This window comes from Gymnoscopelus braueri (assembly GCF_963280865.1).
Source record: "Gymnoscopelus braueri genome assembly, chromosome: 13".
Taxonomy (NCBI): Eukaryota; Metazoa; Chordata; class Actinopteri; order Myctophiformes; family Myctophidae; genus Gymnoscopelus; species Gymnoscopelus braueri.
Window position 1 is genome coordinate 735,017 of NC_137615.1, and position 17,484 is coordinate 752,500.

The following is a 17,484-nucleotide window of genomic DNA, read 5'->3' on the forward strand; positions in this document are numbered from 1 at the left end:
AATGTTGACGTGTCTGTGTTTGTTTTGTAGTATTTTAATATTACGTCATTTTCCATCAGGCACAGTTAGTAGATGGCTAAACTGTGCCTGATGGAAAATGACGTAATCAGTACTCACTGTGCTCAGTACTTATCTAATAATAAATCAACAACAGTAGCACCAGCCAGCGAGATATACGTACATGTAAACATGAAAGATATACGTACATGTAAACATGAAAGATACACGTACATGTAAACATGAAAGATACACGTACATGTAAACATGAAAGATACACGTACATGTAAACATGAAAGATACACATACATGTAAACATGAAAGATACACATACATGTAAACATGAAAGTCACTCACCACTAACTTTAACTTCACTAAATCACTCCCACCAAACTTGAATTCCTTCCTTATTTTTTTCCACCATAAAAGACAGACAGACAGACAGACAGACAGACATGTTTTTATTTTGTTTTTGCAAAGGGGTCCTTGGTAAAAAAAAAAAAAGAGGCTACAACACAGTGGAATAAAGGCATCGCTTTAAGCTTATATATCTATCTCTATATATATATAGAGATAGATATAGAGATAGATAGATAGATATGGATGGATAGATGTCATGTTCGTCCTTCGCGTGCGAAGATGGCTGATGAGGCCGATCCTCGGACGAAATGTCCGGTTGCAGTGAGGGCATGTGATGGCTGAAGGATGGCTGGGTGAGAGGGAGGAACTGGCTCTGGTTTTGCGGAGCTGTCGCTTCAGTTCAGCTTCATGGATGCGGCGCTTTTCAGACTCTGCTACACCATGCTTGACTGCAGAGCGCCAGTTGGAGCGGTGTTGGGCATCGGCCTCCCAGGTCTCTGGATCCAGACCACAGCTTTTGAGACTCGCCTTTAGGGTGTCCTTATAGCGTTTCCGCTGGCCGCCGCGTGAGCGCTTGCCATGGTGTAGTTCACCGTACAGCAGCCTTTTTGGTAGGCGTTCATCTGGCATGCGGCAGACATGGCCGGCCCATCTCAGCTGGGAGCGCTTGAGCATGGCATAGATGCTCTCCATTTCAGCCCTGTGGAGGACCTCAGTGTCTGGGACCTTGTCCTGCCATTTGATGCTGAGCAGCCTCCTGAGGCATCTCATATGGAAGGCATTGAGCTGCTTTGCATGCCGGCTATACACAGTCCATGTCTCACAGGCATACAGCAGGGAGGGGAGGACAACAGCACGGTAGACTTTCAGTTTAGTCTGTAGGCTGAGCCCTCTACGCTCCCAGCCAGAAGTTCGAAGTCTGCCGAAGGCGGCGCTTCCATGGGCTACCCTGTGCATGACCTCCTCATCGATGTTGCCCACGCGAGATAGGGTGCTACCTAAGTAGACAAACTTTTCAGCAGCTTTAAGGTGTTCACCATTTACGCTGATGAGGGGCTCAGTGTACAGGGCTCCAGGGGCAGGTTGGTACATCACCTCGGTTTTCTTTGTGCTGATGGTAAGGCCAAAGTCTGTGCATGCTGTAGCGAGGTTATTCATGCTCAGCTGCATTTCTAGCTGGTTGGAAGCATTCAATGCGCAGTCGTCTGCAAACAGTGGTCGTCTGCACTTTGGTCTTTGCCTGGAGTCTTCGCAGATTGAACAGCTTGCCATCAGTGCGGTAGCGCAGGTCGATCCCCATGTCCCTAGACCGGAAGGCATCTGTCAGCATGGCTGAGAACATCATGCTGAAGAGAGTGGGTGCCAGAACACAGCCTTGCTTGACTCCATTTCCCACTTGGAATAATAAATCTATGTCTGTCTGTCTGTCTGTCTGTCTGTCTGTCTGTCTGTCTGTCTCTGTCTTATGGTGGAAAAAAATAAGGAAGGAATTCAAGTTTGGTGGGAGTGATTTAGTGAAGTTAAAGTTAGTGGCACTGGTGAGTGACTTTCATGTTTACATGTACGTATATCTCGCTGGCTGGTGCTACTGTTGTTGTTGATTTATTATTAGATTTAAGGTGAGTACTGAGCACAGTGAGTACTGAGCACAGTGAGTACTGAGCACAGTGAGCACTGAGCACAGTGAGCACAGTGAGTACTGAGCACAGTGAGTACTGAGCACAGTGAGCACTGAGCACTGAGCAGTGAGTACTGAGCACAGTGAGTACTGAGCACAGTGAGCAGCACCACCTCTCCTCCTGGCTTGTGGATTGTAGTTTTTAAAAGCAAATTGAATAACTTTGCAGACTTCTGTTGCTGTTGACATTGTTGTTTTTCCTGCTGCTGTGGCGCAGTGCCCCAGCTGTTCTGCTGCTGTGGCGCAGTGCCCCAGCTGTTCTGCTGCTGTGGCGCAGTGCCCCAGCTGTTCTGCTGCTGTGGCGCAGTGCCCCAGCTGTTCTGCACGCACTGATCAGGGTTGCCAGATCTGCTTATTATAATTTAGCCGAAAGATTTTATTTGAAAATAGCCGATCTACAAGCTCACAACGCGTCGCATCGCGTTGACGGTCAATCAAAATGACCCCGCTGGATGTGGCGGTGGCGTTTGCACAGTACACACACAGATCATTCACAGGGAAAAAAACTAAACATAGTCATTGGCTAGCAAGTCGGAGTGGAGTCTCAAGTCTCGTTGGTCTTTACCTTCCAAGTCCGAGTCGCAAGTCTTTACATTCAAAGGTCGAGTCGCAAGTTGTCAAATATGCGACTCGAGTCACTATGACTCGAGTCCAATTGTCTGATTATCTCACCCATCACTGTATTTTATCTCAATTGAGACATTCAGGGTGCTTCTTGAGGACACACTCTGGTCTCAATAGAGACATTTAGGGTGCTTCTTGAGGACACACTACATAGAGACATTCAGGGTGCTTCTTGAGGACACACTACATAGAGACATTCAGGGTGCTTCTTGAGGACACACTACATAGAGACATTTAGGGTGCTTCTTGAGGACACACTACATAGAGACATTCAGGGTGCTTCTTGAGGACACACTACATAGAGACATTCAGGGTGCTTCTTGAGGACACACTACATAGAGACATTTAGGGTGCTTCTTGAGGACACACTACATAGAGACATTCAGGGTGCTTCTTGAGGACACACTCTGGTCTCAATAGAGACATTCAGGGTGCTTCTTGAGGACACACTACATAGAGACATTCAGGGTGCTTCTTGAGGACACACTACATAGTGACATTCAGGGTGCTTCTTGAGGACACACTACATAGAGACATTCAGGGTGCTTCTTGAGGACACACTACATGGAGACATTTAGGGTGCTTCTTGAGGACACACTACATAGAGACATTCAGGGTGCTTCTTGAGGACACACTACATAGAGACATTTAGGGTGCTTCTTGAGGACACATTACATAATGACATTCAGGGTGCTTCTTGAGGACACACTACATAGAGACATTCAGGGTGCTTCTTGAGGACACACTACATAGAGACATTTAGGGTGCTTCTTGAGGACACACTACATAGAGACATTTAGGGTGCTTCTTGAGGACACACTACATAGAGACATTCAGGGTGCTTCTTGAGGACACACTCTGGTCTCAATAGAGACATTTAGGGTGCTTCTTGAGGACACTCTACATAGAGACATTTAGGGTGCTTCTTGAGGACACACTACATAGAGACATTCAGGGTGCTTCTTGAGGACACACTACATAGAGACATTCAGGGTGCTTCTTGAGGACACACTACATAGAGACATTTAGGGTGCTTCTTGAGGACACACTACATAGAGACATTCAGGGTGCTTCTTGAGGACACACTACATAGAGACATTTAGGGTGCTTCTTGAGGACACACTACATAGAGACATTCAGGGTGCTTCTTGAGGACACACTACATAGAGACATTCAGGGTGCTTCTTGAGGACACACTACATAGAGACATTTAGGGTGCTTCTTGAGGACACATTACATAATGACATTCAGGGTGCTTCTTGAGGACACACTACATAGAGACATCAAGGGTGCTTCTTGAGGACACACTACATAGAGACATTCAGGGTGCTTCTTGAGGACACACTACATAGAGACATTTAGGGTGCTTCTTGAGGACACACTACATAGAGACATTTAGGGTGCTTCTTGAGGACACACTACATAGAGACATTCAGGGTGCTTCTTGAGGACACACTCTGGTCTCAATAGAGACATTTAGGGTGCTTCTTGAGGACACACTACATAGAGACATTTAGGGTGCTTCTTGAGGACACACTACATAGAGACATTCAGGGTGCTTCTTGAGGACACACTACATAGAGACATTTAGGGTGCTTCTTGAGGACACACTACATAGAGACATTCAGGGTGCTTCTTGAGGACACACTACATAGAGACATTCAGGGTGCTTCTTGAGGACACACTACATAGAGACATTTAGGGTGCTTCTTGAGGACACACTACATAGAGACATTCAGGGTGCTTCTTGAGGACACACTACATAGTGACATTCAGGGTGCTTCTTGAGGACACACTACATAGAGACATTCAGGGTGCTTCTTGAGGACACACTACATAGAGACATTCAGGGTGCTTCTTGAGGACACACTACATAGAGACATTCAGGGTGCTTCTTGAGGACACACTACATAGAGACATTCAGGGTGCTTCTTGAGGACACACTACATAGTGACTGCACCTGTTTCATGTAACACTATGTTTATTTGCATAGAGACATTGTAAAGTGATTCAAATGTTTGTTATTGTTTCTCATTATATATGTATTTTATATGTTATCACGGCGTCCTTGAAAAAGAGAGCTTGCTCTCAATGGGCTTCCCTGAATAAATAAAACGAAAGAAAGGAAAAAGAAAGATATTAATAATAATGTGTTTATGTCTTAAAGGCAGAGAGGTTGTTCAGTGAGGTCAGACGTATAGAACCATACAGAGTTGAAGGGATGGAGATCTATTCTACAACACTCTGGCATCTGCAGAAAGACGTAGCTTTGTCCACTCTGTCCAAAGACCTGACTGACATCGACAAGAACTGTCCTGAGGTGAGAACTACAAACATATCTACTCAAGAACTACAAACATGTCCACTCTGTAAGAACTACAAACATGTCCACTCTGTAAGAACTACAAACATGTCCACTCTGTAAGAACTACAAACATGTCTACTCTGTAAGAACTACAAACATGTCTACTCTGTAAGAACTACAAACATGTCTACTCTGTAACATATCTAACTGAGAGCCAATGGAGAGGGTGAAGATGGAGAGTAGAGATGCGCGGATCGCGGTTCTAGCTGCGGTTGCCGCAGTTAACCGCAGGTTGGGTGGATTTGGGTCAATCAAATATAATTATGAATTAATATTTGGATAAACCGCGGGTGAAATAATGCGGCAATTAAATTAATGATATCAATCTATAGGCCTATAATAGCTTTTAAAAAGCACAACATTTCACCGTGTGTGCGTTTGTAGTATTTTAATATTACGTAATTTTTCACCAGGCACAAATTAGCCGCTCACTACATGTTGCTTTGCAGGCAGCCAGTGTTGCGATAGAAATAAGCAGCCAGGTCTATGAAAACAATAGACCTGGCTGCTTATTTCTATGAAAACAAGGGGGCACGGTGGCGCAGTTGGTAGCGCTGTCGCCTCACAGCTAGAAGGTCCTGGGTTCGATTCCCGCAGGGGACGCTGTGGGCGCTGGGGGCGTGTCTTCTCCTCCGCGTCATCAGCGCCCATACCCTAGGTGGGGTTGGCGAAAGGGCCTTTCTGTGTGGAGTTTGCATGTTCTCCCCGTGTTCCCTAGGGTAGGTACCCTCACAAAAAACATGCAGTAATCCTGGTCACTATACTGCCTCCCCCTGGCCAGCCGGTGCGCCTGATGGAGGGGAAGGGAACTGGTTGGAATAACGTGTTCCTTCCATGCGCTACGTCCTACCAGGGAAACTCCCCTGTCAGGTGATAAGAAGGTCAGTTGGCTCTCATGCATTGAAGGAGGCATGAGCTTGGCCCTGGGCTCCCTAGGTTGGCAGAGGGAAGGTAGTGCCCATGATTACATAGACAATTGGCACTGGGTGTAAAAAATAGGGTTACAAAAATCGTGGGATAAAAATAAAAAAAGGTCTATGAAAACAAGCCCAAAACAAGTGCCAAACAACAAGCCCAAAAGTCGCTTGTAAAAAGCTTATAAAAAGCCGACATGCCAACAAAGTGGTCGAAAGCGAAAGTAACTTAATGAAGACGTGCGCTTGTTATTACATGGTTCTGGATTGTATACAGTCACTGCATGGCGACAGTGGTGAGTTACATTGTTTATAAGAAAACTAACGTCAGGAAATTAACAATTATTTGGTGCGGTTGGTGCAGATCTATAAATAGGATGATTTAATTACCGCGGGTGGATGGCGGATGGATAATGAACTTGTAAACGCGGATTTGGGTGACAAAAAAAACCATCCGCGCATCTCTAATGGGGAGACATGTGACCAAGCAGTGTGTACAGTTAATCATTCACTCACTGTGTGTGTGTGTGTGTGTGTCTGTGTGTGTGTGTGTGTGTGTGTGTGTGTGTGTGTGTAGTCGTGGTGTGTAGCAGGTAATTGTTTTAGTCTCCAGAGAGAACATGACATCGCTATCAAGTTCTTCCAACGAGCAATACAGGTAACTATTACATTTATGACCTAATTAATACAATACAGGTAACTATTACATTTATGACCTAATTAATACAATACAGGTAACTATTACATTTATGACCTAATTAATACAATACAGGTAACTATTACCTTTATGACCTAATTAATACAATACAGGTAACTATTACATTTATGACCTAATTAATACAATACAGGTAACTATTACATTTATGACCTAATTAATACAATACAGGTAACTATTACATTTATGACCTAATTAATACAATACAGGTAACTATTACATTTATGACTTAATTAATACAATACAGGTAACTATTACATTTATGACTTAATTAATACAATACAGGTAACTATTACATTTATGACTTAATTAATACAATACAGGTAACTATTACATTTATGACTTAATTAATACAATACAGGTAACTTATTACATTTATGACCTAATTAATACAATACAGGTAACTATTACATTTATGACCTAATTAATACAATACAGGTAACTATTACATTTATGACCTAATTAATACAATACAGGTAACTATTACATTTATGACCTAATTAATACAATACAGGTAACTATTACATTTATGACCTAATTAATACAATACAGGTAACTATTACATTTATGACCTAATTAATACAATACAGGTAACTATTACATTTATGACCTAATTAATACAATACAGGTAACAATAAATGTATTATGACCTTATTAATTTTTTATTATTATTAGTCGACTGCCAGTCGACTATTGGCAATTAGTCGCCAATTAGATTCGACTAAACAAATCCTTAGTCGGGGATCCCACGTCAGGCCTATCGTGGGATAATAACAATTAAGAAAATAACCTTTGTGTAAAATACAATAAATCTCTAATCTGTGAATCTCCTACTTCAGTCATGTGACTCCTACTTCAGTCATATGACCCCTACTTTAGTCATGTGACTCCTACTTCAGTCATGTGACTCCTACTTCAGTCATGTGACTCCTACTTCAGTCATGTGACTCCTACTCCTACTTCAGTCATGTGACTCCTACTCCTACTTCAGTCATGTGACTCCTACTCCTACTTCAGTCATGTGACCCCTACTTCAGTTATGTGACTCCTACTTCAGTCATGTGACCCCTACTTCAGTCATGTGACTCCTACTTCAGTCATGTGACTCCTACTTCAGTCATGTGACTCCTACTTCAGTCATGTGACTCCTACTTCAGTCATGTGACCCCTACTTCAGTCATGTGACTCCTACTTCAGTCATGTGACTCCTACTTTAGTCATGTGACCCCTACTTCAGTCATATGACCCCTACTTTAGTCATGTGACTCCTACTTCAGTCATGTGACTCCTACTTTAGTCATGTGACCCCTACTTCAGTCATGTGACTCCTACTTTAGTCATGTGACCCCTACTTTAGTCATGTGACTCCTACTTTAGTCATGTGACTCCTACTTTAGTCATGTGACCCCTACTTCAGTCATATGACCCCTACTTCAGTCATCATGTGACTCCTACTTTAGTCATAGGACCCCTACTTCAGTCATATGACCCCTACTTTAGTCATGTGACTCCTACTTTAGTCATATGACCCCTACTTCAGTCATATGACCCCTACTTTAGTCATGTGACTCCTACTTCAGTCATATGACCCCTACTTTAGTCATGTGACTCCTACTTCAGTCATGTGACCCCTACTTCTGTCATGTGACCCCTACTTTAGTCATGTGACTCCTACTTCAGTCATGTGACCCCTACTTTAGTCATGTGACTCCTACTTCAGTCATGTGACTCCTACTTAGTCATGTGACTCCTACTTTAGTCATGTGACTCCTACTTCAGTCATTGAAGTCGTAGTCGAACGTGAGAAAGTTACTGTATAAATCCTTTATTAAAATGACCTGGTGGATGGATAGACAGACGTTACACCGATCCACACCAACACAGGTCAGGGGTCAGCCATCACAATAGCCACACCAGGGACCACAGGCTCACCATGCTCTGTGTTCCTATTGGCTGGGGTCTAAACGGCCTTAACTCCAGTTCCCAGCATGCTCTGTGTTCCTATTGGCTGGGGTCTAAACGGCCAAAACTCCAGTTCCCAGCATGCTACAGGCTCCAAACTGACTTCCAATGTCATAAAAATGACCGATGTCCTACTTCCGCTTTGTCAGATTGCCCAGAGAGTGTGTGGCTGATTGGTGCAACCCTGACCTCTGACCTGGATCTGTTCACTTCTGGTTTTACCAGGAAGTGACACCTGATCATAGATACCTGATTTATTTATAGTTATTATCATAGTAATAACTAACTGTGTGCTAGTCTCTCTAACTCTGTTACTAAGGATGATTTATTTATAGTTATAATCATAGTAATAACTAACTGTGTGCTAGTCTCTCTAACTCTGTTACTAAGGATGATTTATTTATAGTTATAATCATAGTAATAACTAACTATGTGCTAGTCTCTCTAACTCTGTTACTAAGGATGATTTATTTTTAGTTATAATCATAGTAATAACTAACTATGTGCTAGTCTCTCTAACTCTGTTACTAAGGATGATTTATTTATAGTTATCATAGTAATAACTAACTGTGTGCTAGTCTCTCTAACTCTGTTACTAAGGATGATTTATTTATAGTTATAATCATAGTAATAACTAACTATGTGCTAGTCTCTCTAACTCTGTTACTAAGGATGATTTATTTATAGTTATAATCATAGTAATAACTAACTATGTGCTAGTCTCTAACTCTGTTACTAAGGATGATTTATTTATAGTTATAATCATAGTAATAACTAACTATGTGCTAGTCTCTCTAACTCTGTTACTAAGGATGATTTATTTATAGTTATAATCATAGTAATAACTAACTATGTGCTAGTCTCTCTAACTCTGTTACTAAGGATGATTTATTTATAGTTATAATCATAGTAATAACTAACTGTTACTATCTCTAAACATCTGTGTCTCCCTCTACAGGTGGACCCCAGCTTTGCGTACGCCTACACTCTGCTAGGACATGAGTTTGTATTAACAGAAGAGTTGGACAAAGCCTTATCCTGCTTCAGAAACGCCATCAGAGTCAACAGTAGACATTACAATGCCTGGTAAATATACCCCACTTCATAATACCTGCCTGGTAAATATACCCCACTTCATAATACCTGGTAATACCTGGTCAATATGTACAGTTTACACAATGCCTGGTAAATATGTAGCCTGGTAAACCCTCCCTCCGGAAATCTCATTTCTATTTGATTCCAGGAGTGAGTCTGGCCTGATCGCCCATTCTGCAATAGTGGCTGTGGGCTGGAGTTGGGCGGGAGTAATACCGTTGACTGACAACCCCTTCAGCCAATGATCGTTTTTCCCCTTCAGCCAATTGCAGTGCATTTTTACCACCTCCGCGACTAATGTGACGCAACGGGACTTTTGAGATTGCCATGCCCAAAATAGGTTGCCTTATTCGGATACATGCATGTCACTGCCCGCCCCTGCCGGTTCTCTGAATTTTTATTTTTAAATAGGCTCTGTCATGATTAATTGACCACATATATGAAGTTAAACAACTAAATTCTATCCAAACGATATCTTATAAGTAAATTCCGTGCCTCAAAAGAAGTTAGAGAGCTAAAACAGCGGAGAAAACTGCCCACAGAAACAATGGCTGCCGTTCGTGTTTGGTCGGCTGCACTCAGGCTGCACTCGGGTCCATTCGGGCTCACTCGAACTCGCCACCTGATTGGCCAACTTTTGCTGTCAATCACAGAACGATGAGCGACGACGCTGATAGGCTCGTTTTTTTGGTAATGCGCTAGAAACGCCCAGACAAGCCTTCAGGCCAGACTCACTCTTGGAATCAAATGGAAATGAGATTTCCGGAGGGAGGGGCTTTACCAGGCTAGTAAATATGTACACTTAAGACAAATAACATACTGTGTGTTTGTGTGTGTGTGTGTGTGTGTGTGTGTGTGTGTGTGTTAGGTATGGCTTAGGGATGATCTACTACAAGCAGGAGAAGTTCAACTTGGCAGAGATTCACTTCAAGAAAGCTCTGAGCATCAACCCTCAGTCATCAGTGTTACTGTGTCACATAGGAGTGGTACGTTATGTCATCAGTGTTACTGTGTCACATAGGAGTGGTACGTTATGTCATCAGTGTTACTGTGTCACATAGGAGTGGTACGTTATGTCATCAGTGTTACTGTGTCACATAGGAGTGATACGTTATGTCATCAGTGTTACTGTGTCACATAGGAGTGATACGTTATGTCCTCAGTGTTACTGTGTCACATAGGAGTGGTACGTTATGTCAGTGTTACTGTGTCACATAGGAGTGATACGTTATGTCAGTGTTACTGTGTCACATAGGAGTGATACGTTATGTCATCAGTGTTACTGTGTCACATAGGAGTGGTACGTTATGTCCTCAGTGTTACTGTGTCACATAGGAGTGGTACGTTATGTCCTCAGTGTTACTGTGTCACATAGGAGTGGTACGTTATGTCATCAGTGTTACTGTGTCACATAGGAGTGATACGTTATGTCCTCAGTGTTACTGTGTCACATAGGAGTGATACGTTATGTCATCAGTGTTACCGTGTCACATAGGAGTGATACGTTATGTCATCAGTGTTACCGTGTCACATAGGAGTGATACGTTATGTCATCAGTGTTACCGTGTCACATAGGAGTGATACGTTATGTCATCAGTGTTACTGTGTCACATAGGAGTGATACGTTATGTCATCAGTGTTACTGTGTCACATAGGAGTGATACGTTATGTCATCAGTGTTACTGTGTCACATAGGAGTGATACGTTATGTCCTCAGTGTTACTGTGTCACATAGGAGTGGTACGTTATGTCATCAGTGTTACCGTGTCACATAGGAGTGATACGTTATGTCATCAGTGTTACCGTGTCACATAGGAGTGATACGTTATGTCATCAGTGTTACTGTGTCACATAGGAGTGGTACGTTATGTCATCAGTGTTACCGTGTCACATAGGAGTGATACGTTATGTCCTCAGTGTTACCGTGTCACATAGGAGTGATACGTTATGTCATCAGTGTTACTGTGTCACATAGGAGTGATACGTTATGTCATCAGTGTTACTGTGTCACATAGGAGTGATACGTTATGTCATCAGTGTTACTGTGTCACATAGGAGTGGTACGTTATGTCATCAGTGTTACTGTGTCACATAGGAGTGGTACGTTATGTCATCAGTGTTACTGTGTCACATAGGAGTGATACGTTATGTCCTCAGTGTTACTGTGTCACATAGGAGTGATACGTTATGTCATCAGTGTTACTGTGTCACATAGGAGTGATACGTTATGTCCTCAGTGTTACTGTGTCACATAGGAGTGATACGTTATGTCATCAGTGTTACTGTGTCACATAGGAGTGATACGTTATGTCATCAGTGTTACTGTGTCACATAGGAGTGATACGTTATGTCATCAGTGTTACTGTGTCACATAGGAGTGGTACGTTATGTCCTCAGTGTTACTGTGTCACATAGGAGTGGTACGTTATGTCATCAGTGTTACTGTGTCACATAGGAGTGATACGTTATGTCATCAGTGTTACTGTGTCACATAGGAGTGATACGTTATGTCCTCAGTGTTACTGTGTCACATAGGAGTGATACGTTATGTCATCAGTGTTACTGTGTCACATAGGAGTGATACGTTATGTCCTCAGTGTTACTGTGTCACATAGGAGTGATACGTTATGTCATCAGTGTTACTGTGTCACATAGGAGTGATACGTTATGTCATCAGTGTTACTGTGTCACATAGGAGTGATACGTTATGTCATCAGTGTTACTGTGTCACATAGGAGTGGTACGTTATGTCCTCAGTGTTACTGTGTCACATAGGAGTGATACGTTATGTCATCAGTGTTACTGTGTCACATAGGAGTGATACGTTATGTCCTCAGTGTTACTGTGTCACATAGGAGTGATACGTTATGTCCTCAGTGTTACTGTGTCACATAGGAGTGATACGTTATGTCCTCAGTGTTACTGTGTCACATAGGAGTGATACGTTATGTCATCAGTGTTACTGTGTCACATAGGAGTGATACGTTATGTCCTCAGTGTTACTGTGTCACATAGGAGTGATACGTTATGTCATCAGTGTTACTGTGTCACATAGGAGTGATACGTTATGTCATCAGTGTTACTTTATGTTAATTAAAGCTCAGAGTTCAGTGTTACCGTGTCACATAGGAGTGGTACGTTCATTAATAATGTTAATCATAATGTTAATTAATGTTAATTAATGTTCAGTCTTACTGTGTCACATATAGTGGTATGCCAGTGTATGGCATTCTGATATCACGTCATTTATCACATGATGATATTTCATTTACAGTCATATTCTGAATGCTGGTGACATGTTGGACATGAATACAGACACAAAGTGTATTTTGTCACCATATTGATTTATATTTCACATGTTTTACATGTTATGTAGCTTTATTGTGAGTTAAACTTACAATCCTCACTTAGCCTACTATGTTCTGTTACACTGTGTGTGTGTGTGTGTGTGTGTGTGTGTGTGTGTGTGTGTGTGTGTGTGTGCAGGTCCAACATGCTTTGAAGAAGTCAGACTGTGCTTTAGAGACTCTGAACAGAGCCATCAACATCGACCCCAAAAACCCCCTGTGCAAATTCCACAGAGCCTCCATACTGTTCGCTAACGAGAAATACAAGGTACATATTTATACTGTTTATACATATAATACTACATGCATATAATACTACATACATATAATACTACATACATATAATACTACATACATATAATACTACATACATATAATACTACATACATATTACATACATATAATACTACATACATATAATACTACATACATATAATACTACATACTGTTCACTAATGAGAAATACAAGGTACATATATTATTAATACTATTAATACTATACATGGTTGCTGTGGTTTATTGAGAACAACGGGAATCTGAGCCGGTCTTATTATAATTATTATTACTAGTCCATACCCGTGGGGGGATATGCGCACATGATCTGGCAACCCGGGAGCCATTCATCCCATAGCTCGCGGGGCCATCCCACAGCTGGGCAGCCGTAACCATGGCGACATTCTCTTTACATAAAAACGCTAATAAACAGCTGACAGTTTGGGAAAGCGAAAAACAGGCTTTGTTGTTCCGTGCACATGGTAATGTGTGTGTGTGTGTGTGTGTGTGTGTGTTCCAGGCTGCTCTACAGGAGTTAGAGGAGTTGAAACAAATCGTTCCCAAAGAGTCTCTGGTTTACTTCCTCATCGGCAAGGTAACCTGACCTTTGAACTTTAACCTCTAGGTGTATAAGAAGTTGGGTCAGACCAAGCCCCCAGAGTTGCTGAGAAACATTGAAGCCGCCACCCCAGTGGCCAAAGCTGGAACTGCAGGCGGGGAGAAATACATGCACGCGCAAAACATGCTGAGAGATATTTATACATATAAATATGTAAACATAGTATACATACATACATATGCATTTACATATAAATATGCATCTCGAGTGTATTTAATAAATATATCGCGTTCAATCCTTGACACACGGGCTGCCGTAGAACGCAAAAAGGACACTAGTGCGCATGCTCATAACTCTATGGGGGTACAAAATCAAACCAATAATTCTACTTCCGGCAGGTTTCCGGGTGCTTCAAAACGCCACTGAGCACATTCATTGAAATGATAGCTGGGGGCGGGGCAATCCGCCCTCTAGTTATATTATACCTCTATGGGTCAGACTCATCTAGCTCTGATGAGCTTCTGGTGTAGAAGTTTATAGTGTGTATATAAGTAGTTTATAGTGTGTATAGTGTGTATATAAGTAGTTTATAGTGTGTATAGTGTGTATAGAAGTAGTTTATAGTGTGTTTAAGAGCTATGTAGAGCTATTTGTAGAGCACCTTTCATGACATGACATGCAGCTCAAAGTGCTTCACAGCAACAATACAATTACAACTACTTTAACAATAAAGCAAAAAAAAGAAAAGCATAAAACATTCAAATAATAGCAAAAGGCAGTGAATCAGGCAATACAGTGAGGACATGGATAACAACACTTACAAATCTACCACAAAATCAGCTAAAAGCAAGAGTGAGAAGTAGGTCTTGAGCTGTGATTTAAAGATATCCACAGAGGCTGTCTTAGGTGTAATGGTGCTTTAAAGCTATCCACAGAGGTCGCGTGTCTTAGGTGTAATGGTGCTTTAAAGCTATCCACAGAGGTCTGTCTTAGGTGTAATGGTGCTTTAAAGCTATCCACAGAGGTCTGTCTTAGGTGTAATGGTGCTTTAAAGCTATCCACAGAGGTCTGTCTTAGGTGTAATGGTGCTTTAAAGCTATCCACAGAGGTCTGTCTTAGGTGTAATGGTGCTTTAAAGCTATCCACAGAGGTCTGTCTTAGGTGTAATGGTGCTTTAAAGCTATCCACAGAGGTCTGTCTTAGGTGTAATGGTGCTTTAAAGCTATCCACAGAGGTCTGTCTTAGGTGTAATGGTGCTTTAAAGCTATCCACAGAGGTCTGTCTTAGGTGTAATGGTGCTTTAAAGCTATCCACAGAGGCTGTCTTAGGTGTAATGGTGCTTTAAAGCTATCCACAGAGGTCTGTCTTAGGTGTAATGGTGCTTTAAAGCTATCCACAGAGGCTGTCTTAGGTGTAATGGTGCTTTAAAGCTATCCACTGAGGTCTGTCTTAGGTGTAATGGTGCTTTCAAGATATCCACAGAGGCTGTCTTAGGTGTAATGGTGCTTTAAAGCTATCCACAGAGGCTGTCTTAGGTGTAATGGTGCTTTAAAGCTATCCACAGAGGCTGCCTGTCTTAGGTGTAATGGTGCTTTAAAGCTATCCACAGAGGTCTGTCTTAGGTGTAATGTTGCTTTAAAGCTATCCACAGAGGCTGTCTTAGGTGTAATGGTGCTTTAAAGCTATCCACAGAGGCTGTCTTAGGTGTAATGGTGCTTTAAAGCTATCCACAGAGGCCTGTCTTAGGTGTAATGGTGCTTTAAAGCTATCCACAGAGGTCTGTCTTAGGTGTAATGGTGCTTTAAAGCTATCCATAGAGGCCTGTCTTAGGTGTAATGGTGCTTTAAAGCTATCCACAGACGCTGTCTTAGGTGTAATGTTGCTTTAAAGCTATCCACAGAGGCTGTCTTAGGTGTAATGGTGCTTTAAAGCTATCCACAGAGGTCTGTCTTAGGTGTAATGGTGCTTTAAAGCTATCCATAGAGGCCTGTCTTAGGTGTAATGGTGCTTTAAAGCTATCCACAGACGCTGTCTTAGGTGTAATGTTGCTTTAAAGCTATCCACAGAGGCTGTCTTAGGTGTAATGGTGCTTTAAAGCTATCCACAGAGGTCTGTCTTAGGTGTAATGTTGCTTTAAAGCTATCCACAGAGGTCTGTCTTAGGTGTAATGGTGCTTTAAAGCTATCCACAGAGGTCTGTCTTAGGTGTAATGGTGCTTTAAAGCTATCCACAGAGGTCTGTCTTAGGTGTAATGGTGCTTTAAAGCTATCCACAGAGGTCTGTCTTAGGTGTAATGGTGCTTTAAAGCTATCCACAGAGGCTGTCTTAGGTGTAATGGTGCTTTAAAGCTATCCACAGAGGTCTGTCTTAGGTGTAATGGTGCTTTAAAGCTATCCACAGAGGCTGTCTTAGGTGTAATGGTGCTTTAAAGCTATCCACTGAGGTCTGTCTTAGGTGTAATGGTGCTTTCAAGATATCCACAGAGGCTGTCTTAGGTGTAATGGTGCTTTAAAGCTATCCACAGAGGCTGTCTTAGGTGTAATGGTGCTTTAAAGCTATCCACAGAGGCTGCCTGTCTTAGGTGTAATGGTGCTTTAAAGCTATCCACAGAGGTCTGTCTTAGGTGTAATGTTGCTTTAAAGCTATCCACAGAGGCTGTCTTAGGTGTAATGGTGCTTTAAAGCTATCCACAGAGGCTGTCTTAGGTGTAATGGTGCTTTAAAGCTATCCACAGAGGCCTGTCTTAGGTGTAATGGTGCTTTAAAGCTATCCACAGAGGTCTGTCTTAGGTGTAATGGTGCTTTAAAGCTATCCATAGAGGCCTGTCTTAGGTGTAATGGTGCTTTAAAGCTATCCACAGACGCTGTCTTAGGTGTAATGTTGCTTTAAAGCTATCCACAGAGGCTGTCTTAGGTGTAATGTTGCTTTAAAGCTATCCACAGAGGTCTGTCTTAGGTGTAATGTTGCTTTAAAGCTATCCACAGAGGCTGTCTTAGGTGTAATGGTGCTTTAAAGCTATCCACAGAGGCTGTCTTAGGTGTAATGGTGCTTTAAAGCTATCCACAGAGGCCTGTCTTAGGTGTAATGGTGCTTTAAAGCTATCCACAGAGGTCTGTCTTAGGTGTAATGGTGCTTTAAAGCTATCCATAGAGGCCTGTCTTAGGTGTAATGGTGCTTTAAAGCTATCCACAGACGCTGTCTTAGGTGTAATGTTGCTTTAAAGCTATCCACAGAGGCTGTCTTAGGTGTAATGTTGCTTTAAAGCTATCCACAGAGGTCTGTCTTAGGTGTAATGGTGCTTTAAAGCTATCCACAGAGGTCTTTTTCCAAAATGGAAACCCTGATGTATAAGTGTATAGTGTGTATATATAGTGTGTATATAAGTGTATCTTGTGTGTAGGTCTTATATATAGATGTATAAGTGTATAGTGTGTATATATAGTGTGTATATAAGTGTATCTTGTGTATATAAGTGTATAGTGTGTATATATAGTGTGTATATAAGTGTATCTTGTGTATATAAGTGTATAGTGTGTGTATATATAGTGTGTATATAAGTGTATCTTGTGTATAGGTCTTCTATATAGATGTATAA

The 17,484-nt window shown here is 41.9% G+C and overlaps 1 protein-coding gene across 2 annotated transcripts in view; it reads left to right on the forward strand.

The window, feature by feature from the left end:
* Positions 1 to 17,484, forward strand: part of cdc27 (cell division cycle 27) — a 56,322-nt gene that overhangs the window by 37,440 nt on the left and 1,398 nt on the right. For both annotated transcript variants that reach the window (XM_080447447.1, XM_080447448.1), the window contains exons 13-18: positions 4,827 to 4,979; positions 6,516 to 6,596; positions 9,574 to 9,701; positions 10,579 to 10,696; positions 13,197 to 13,325; positions 13,851 to 13,925. In XM_080447447.1, the coding sequence (XP_080303573.1) occupies positions 4,827 to 4,979; positions 6,516 to 6,596; positions 9,574 to 9,701; positions 10,579 to 10,696; positions 13,197 to 13,325; positions 13,851 to 13,925 (684 nt within the window). The remainder of the gene's footprint in view (positions 1 to 4,826; positions 4,980 to 6,515; positions 6,597 to 9,573; positions 9,702 to 10,578; positions 10,697 to 13,196; positions 13,326 to 13,850; positions 13,926 to 17,484) is intronic.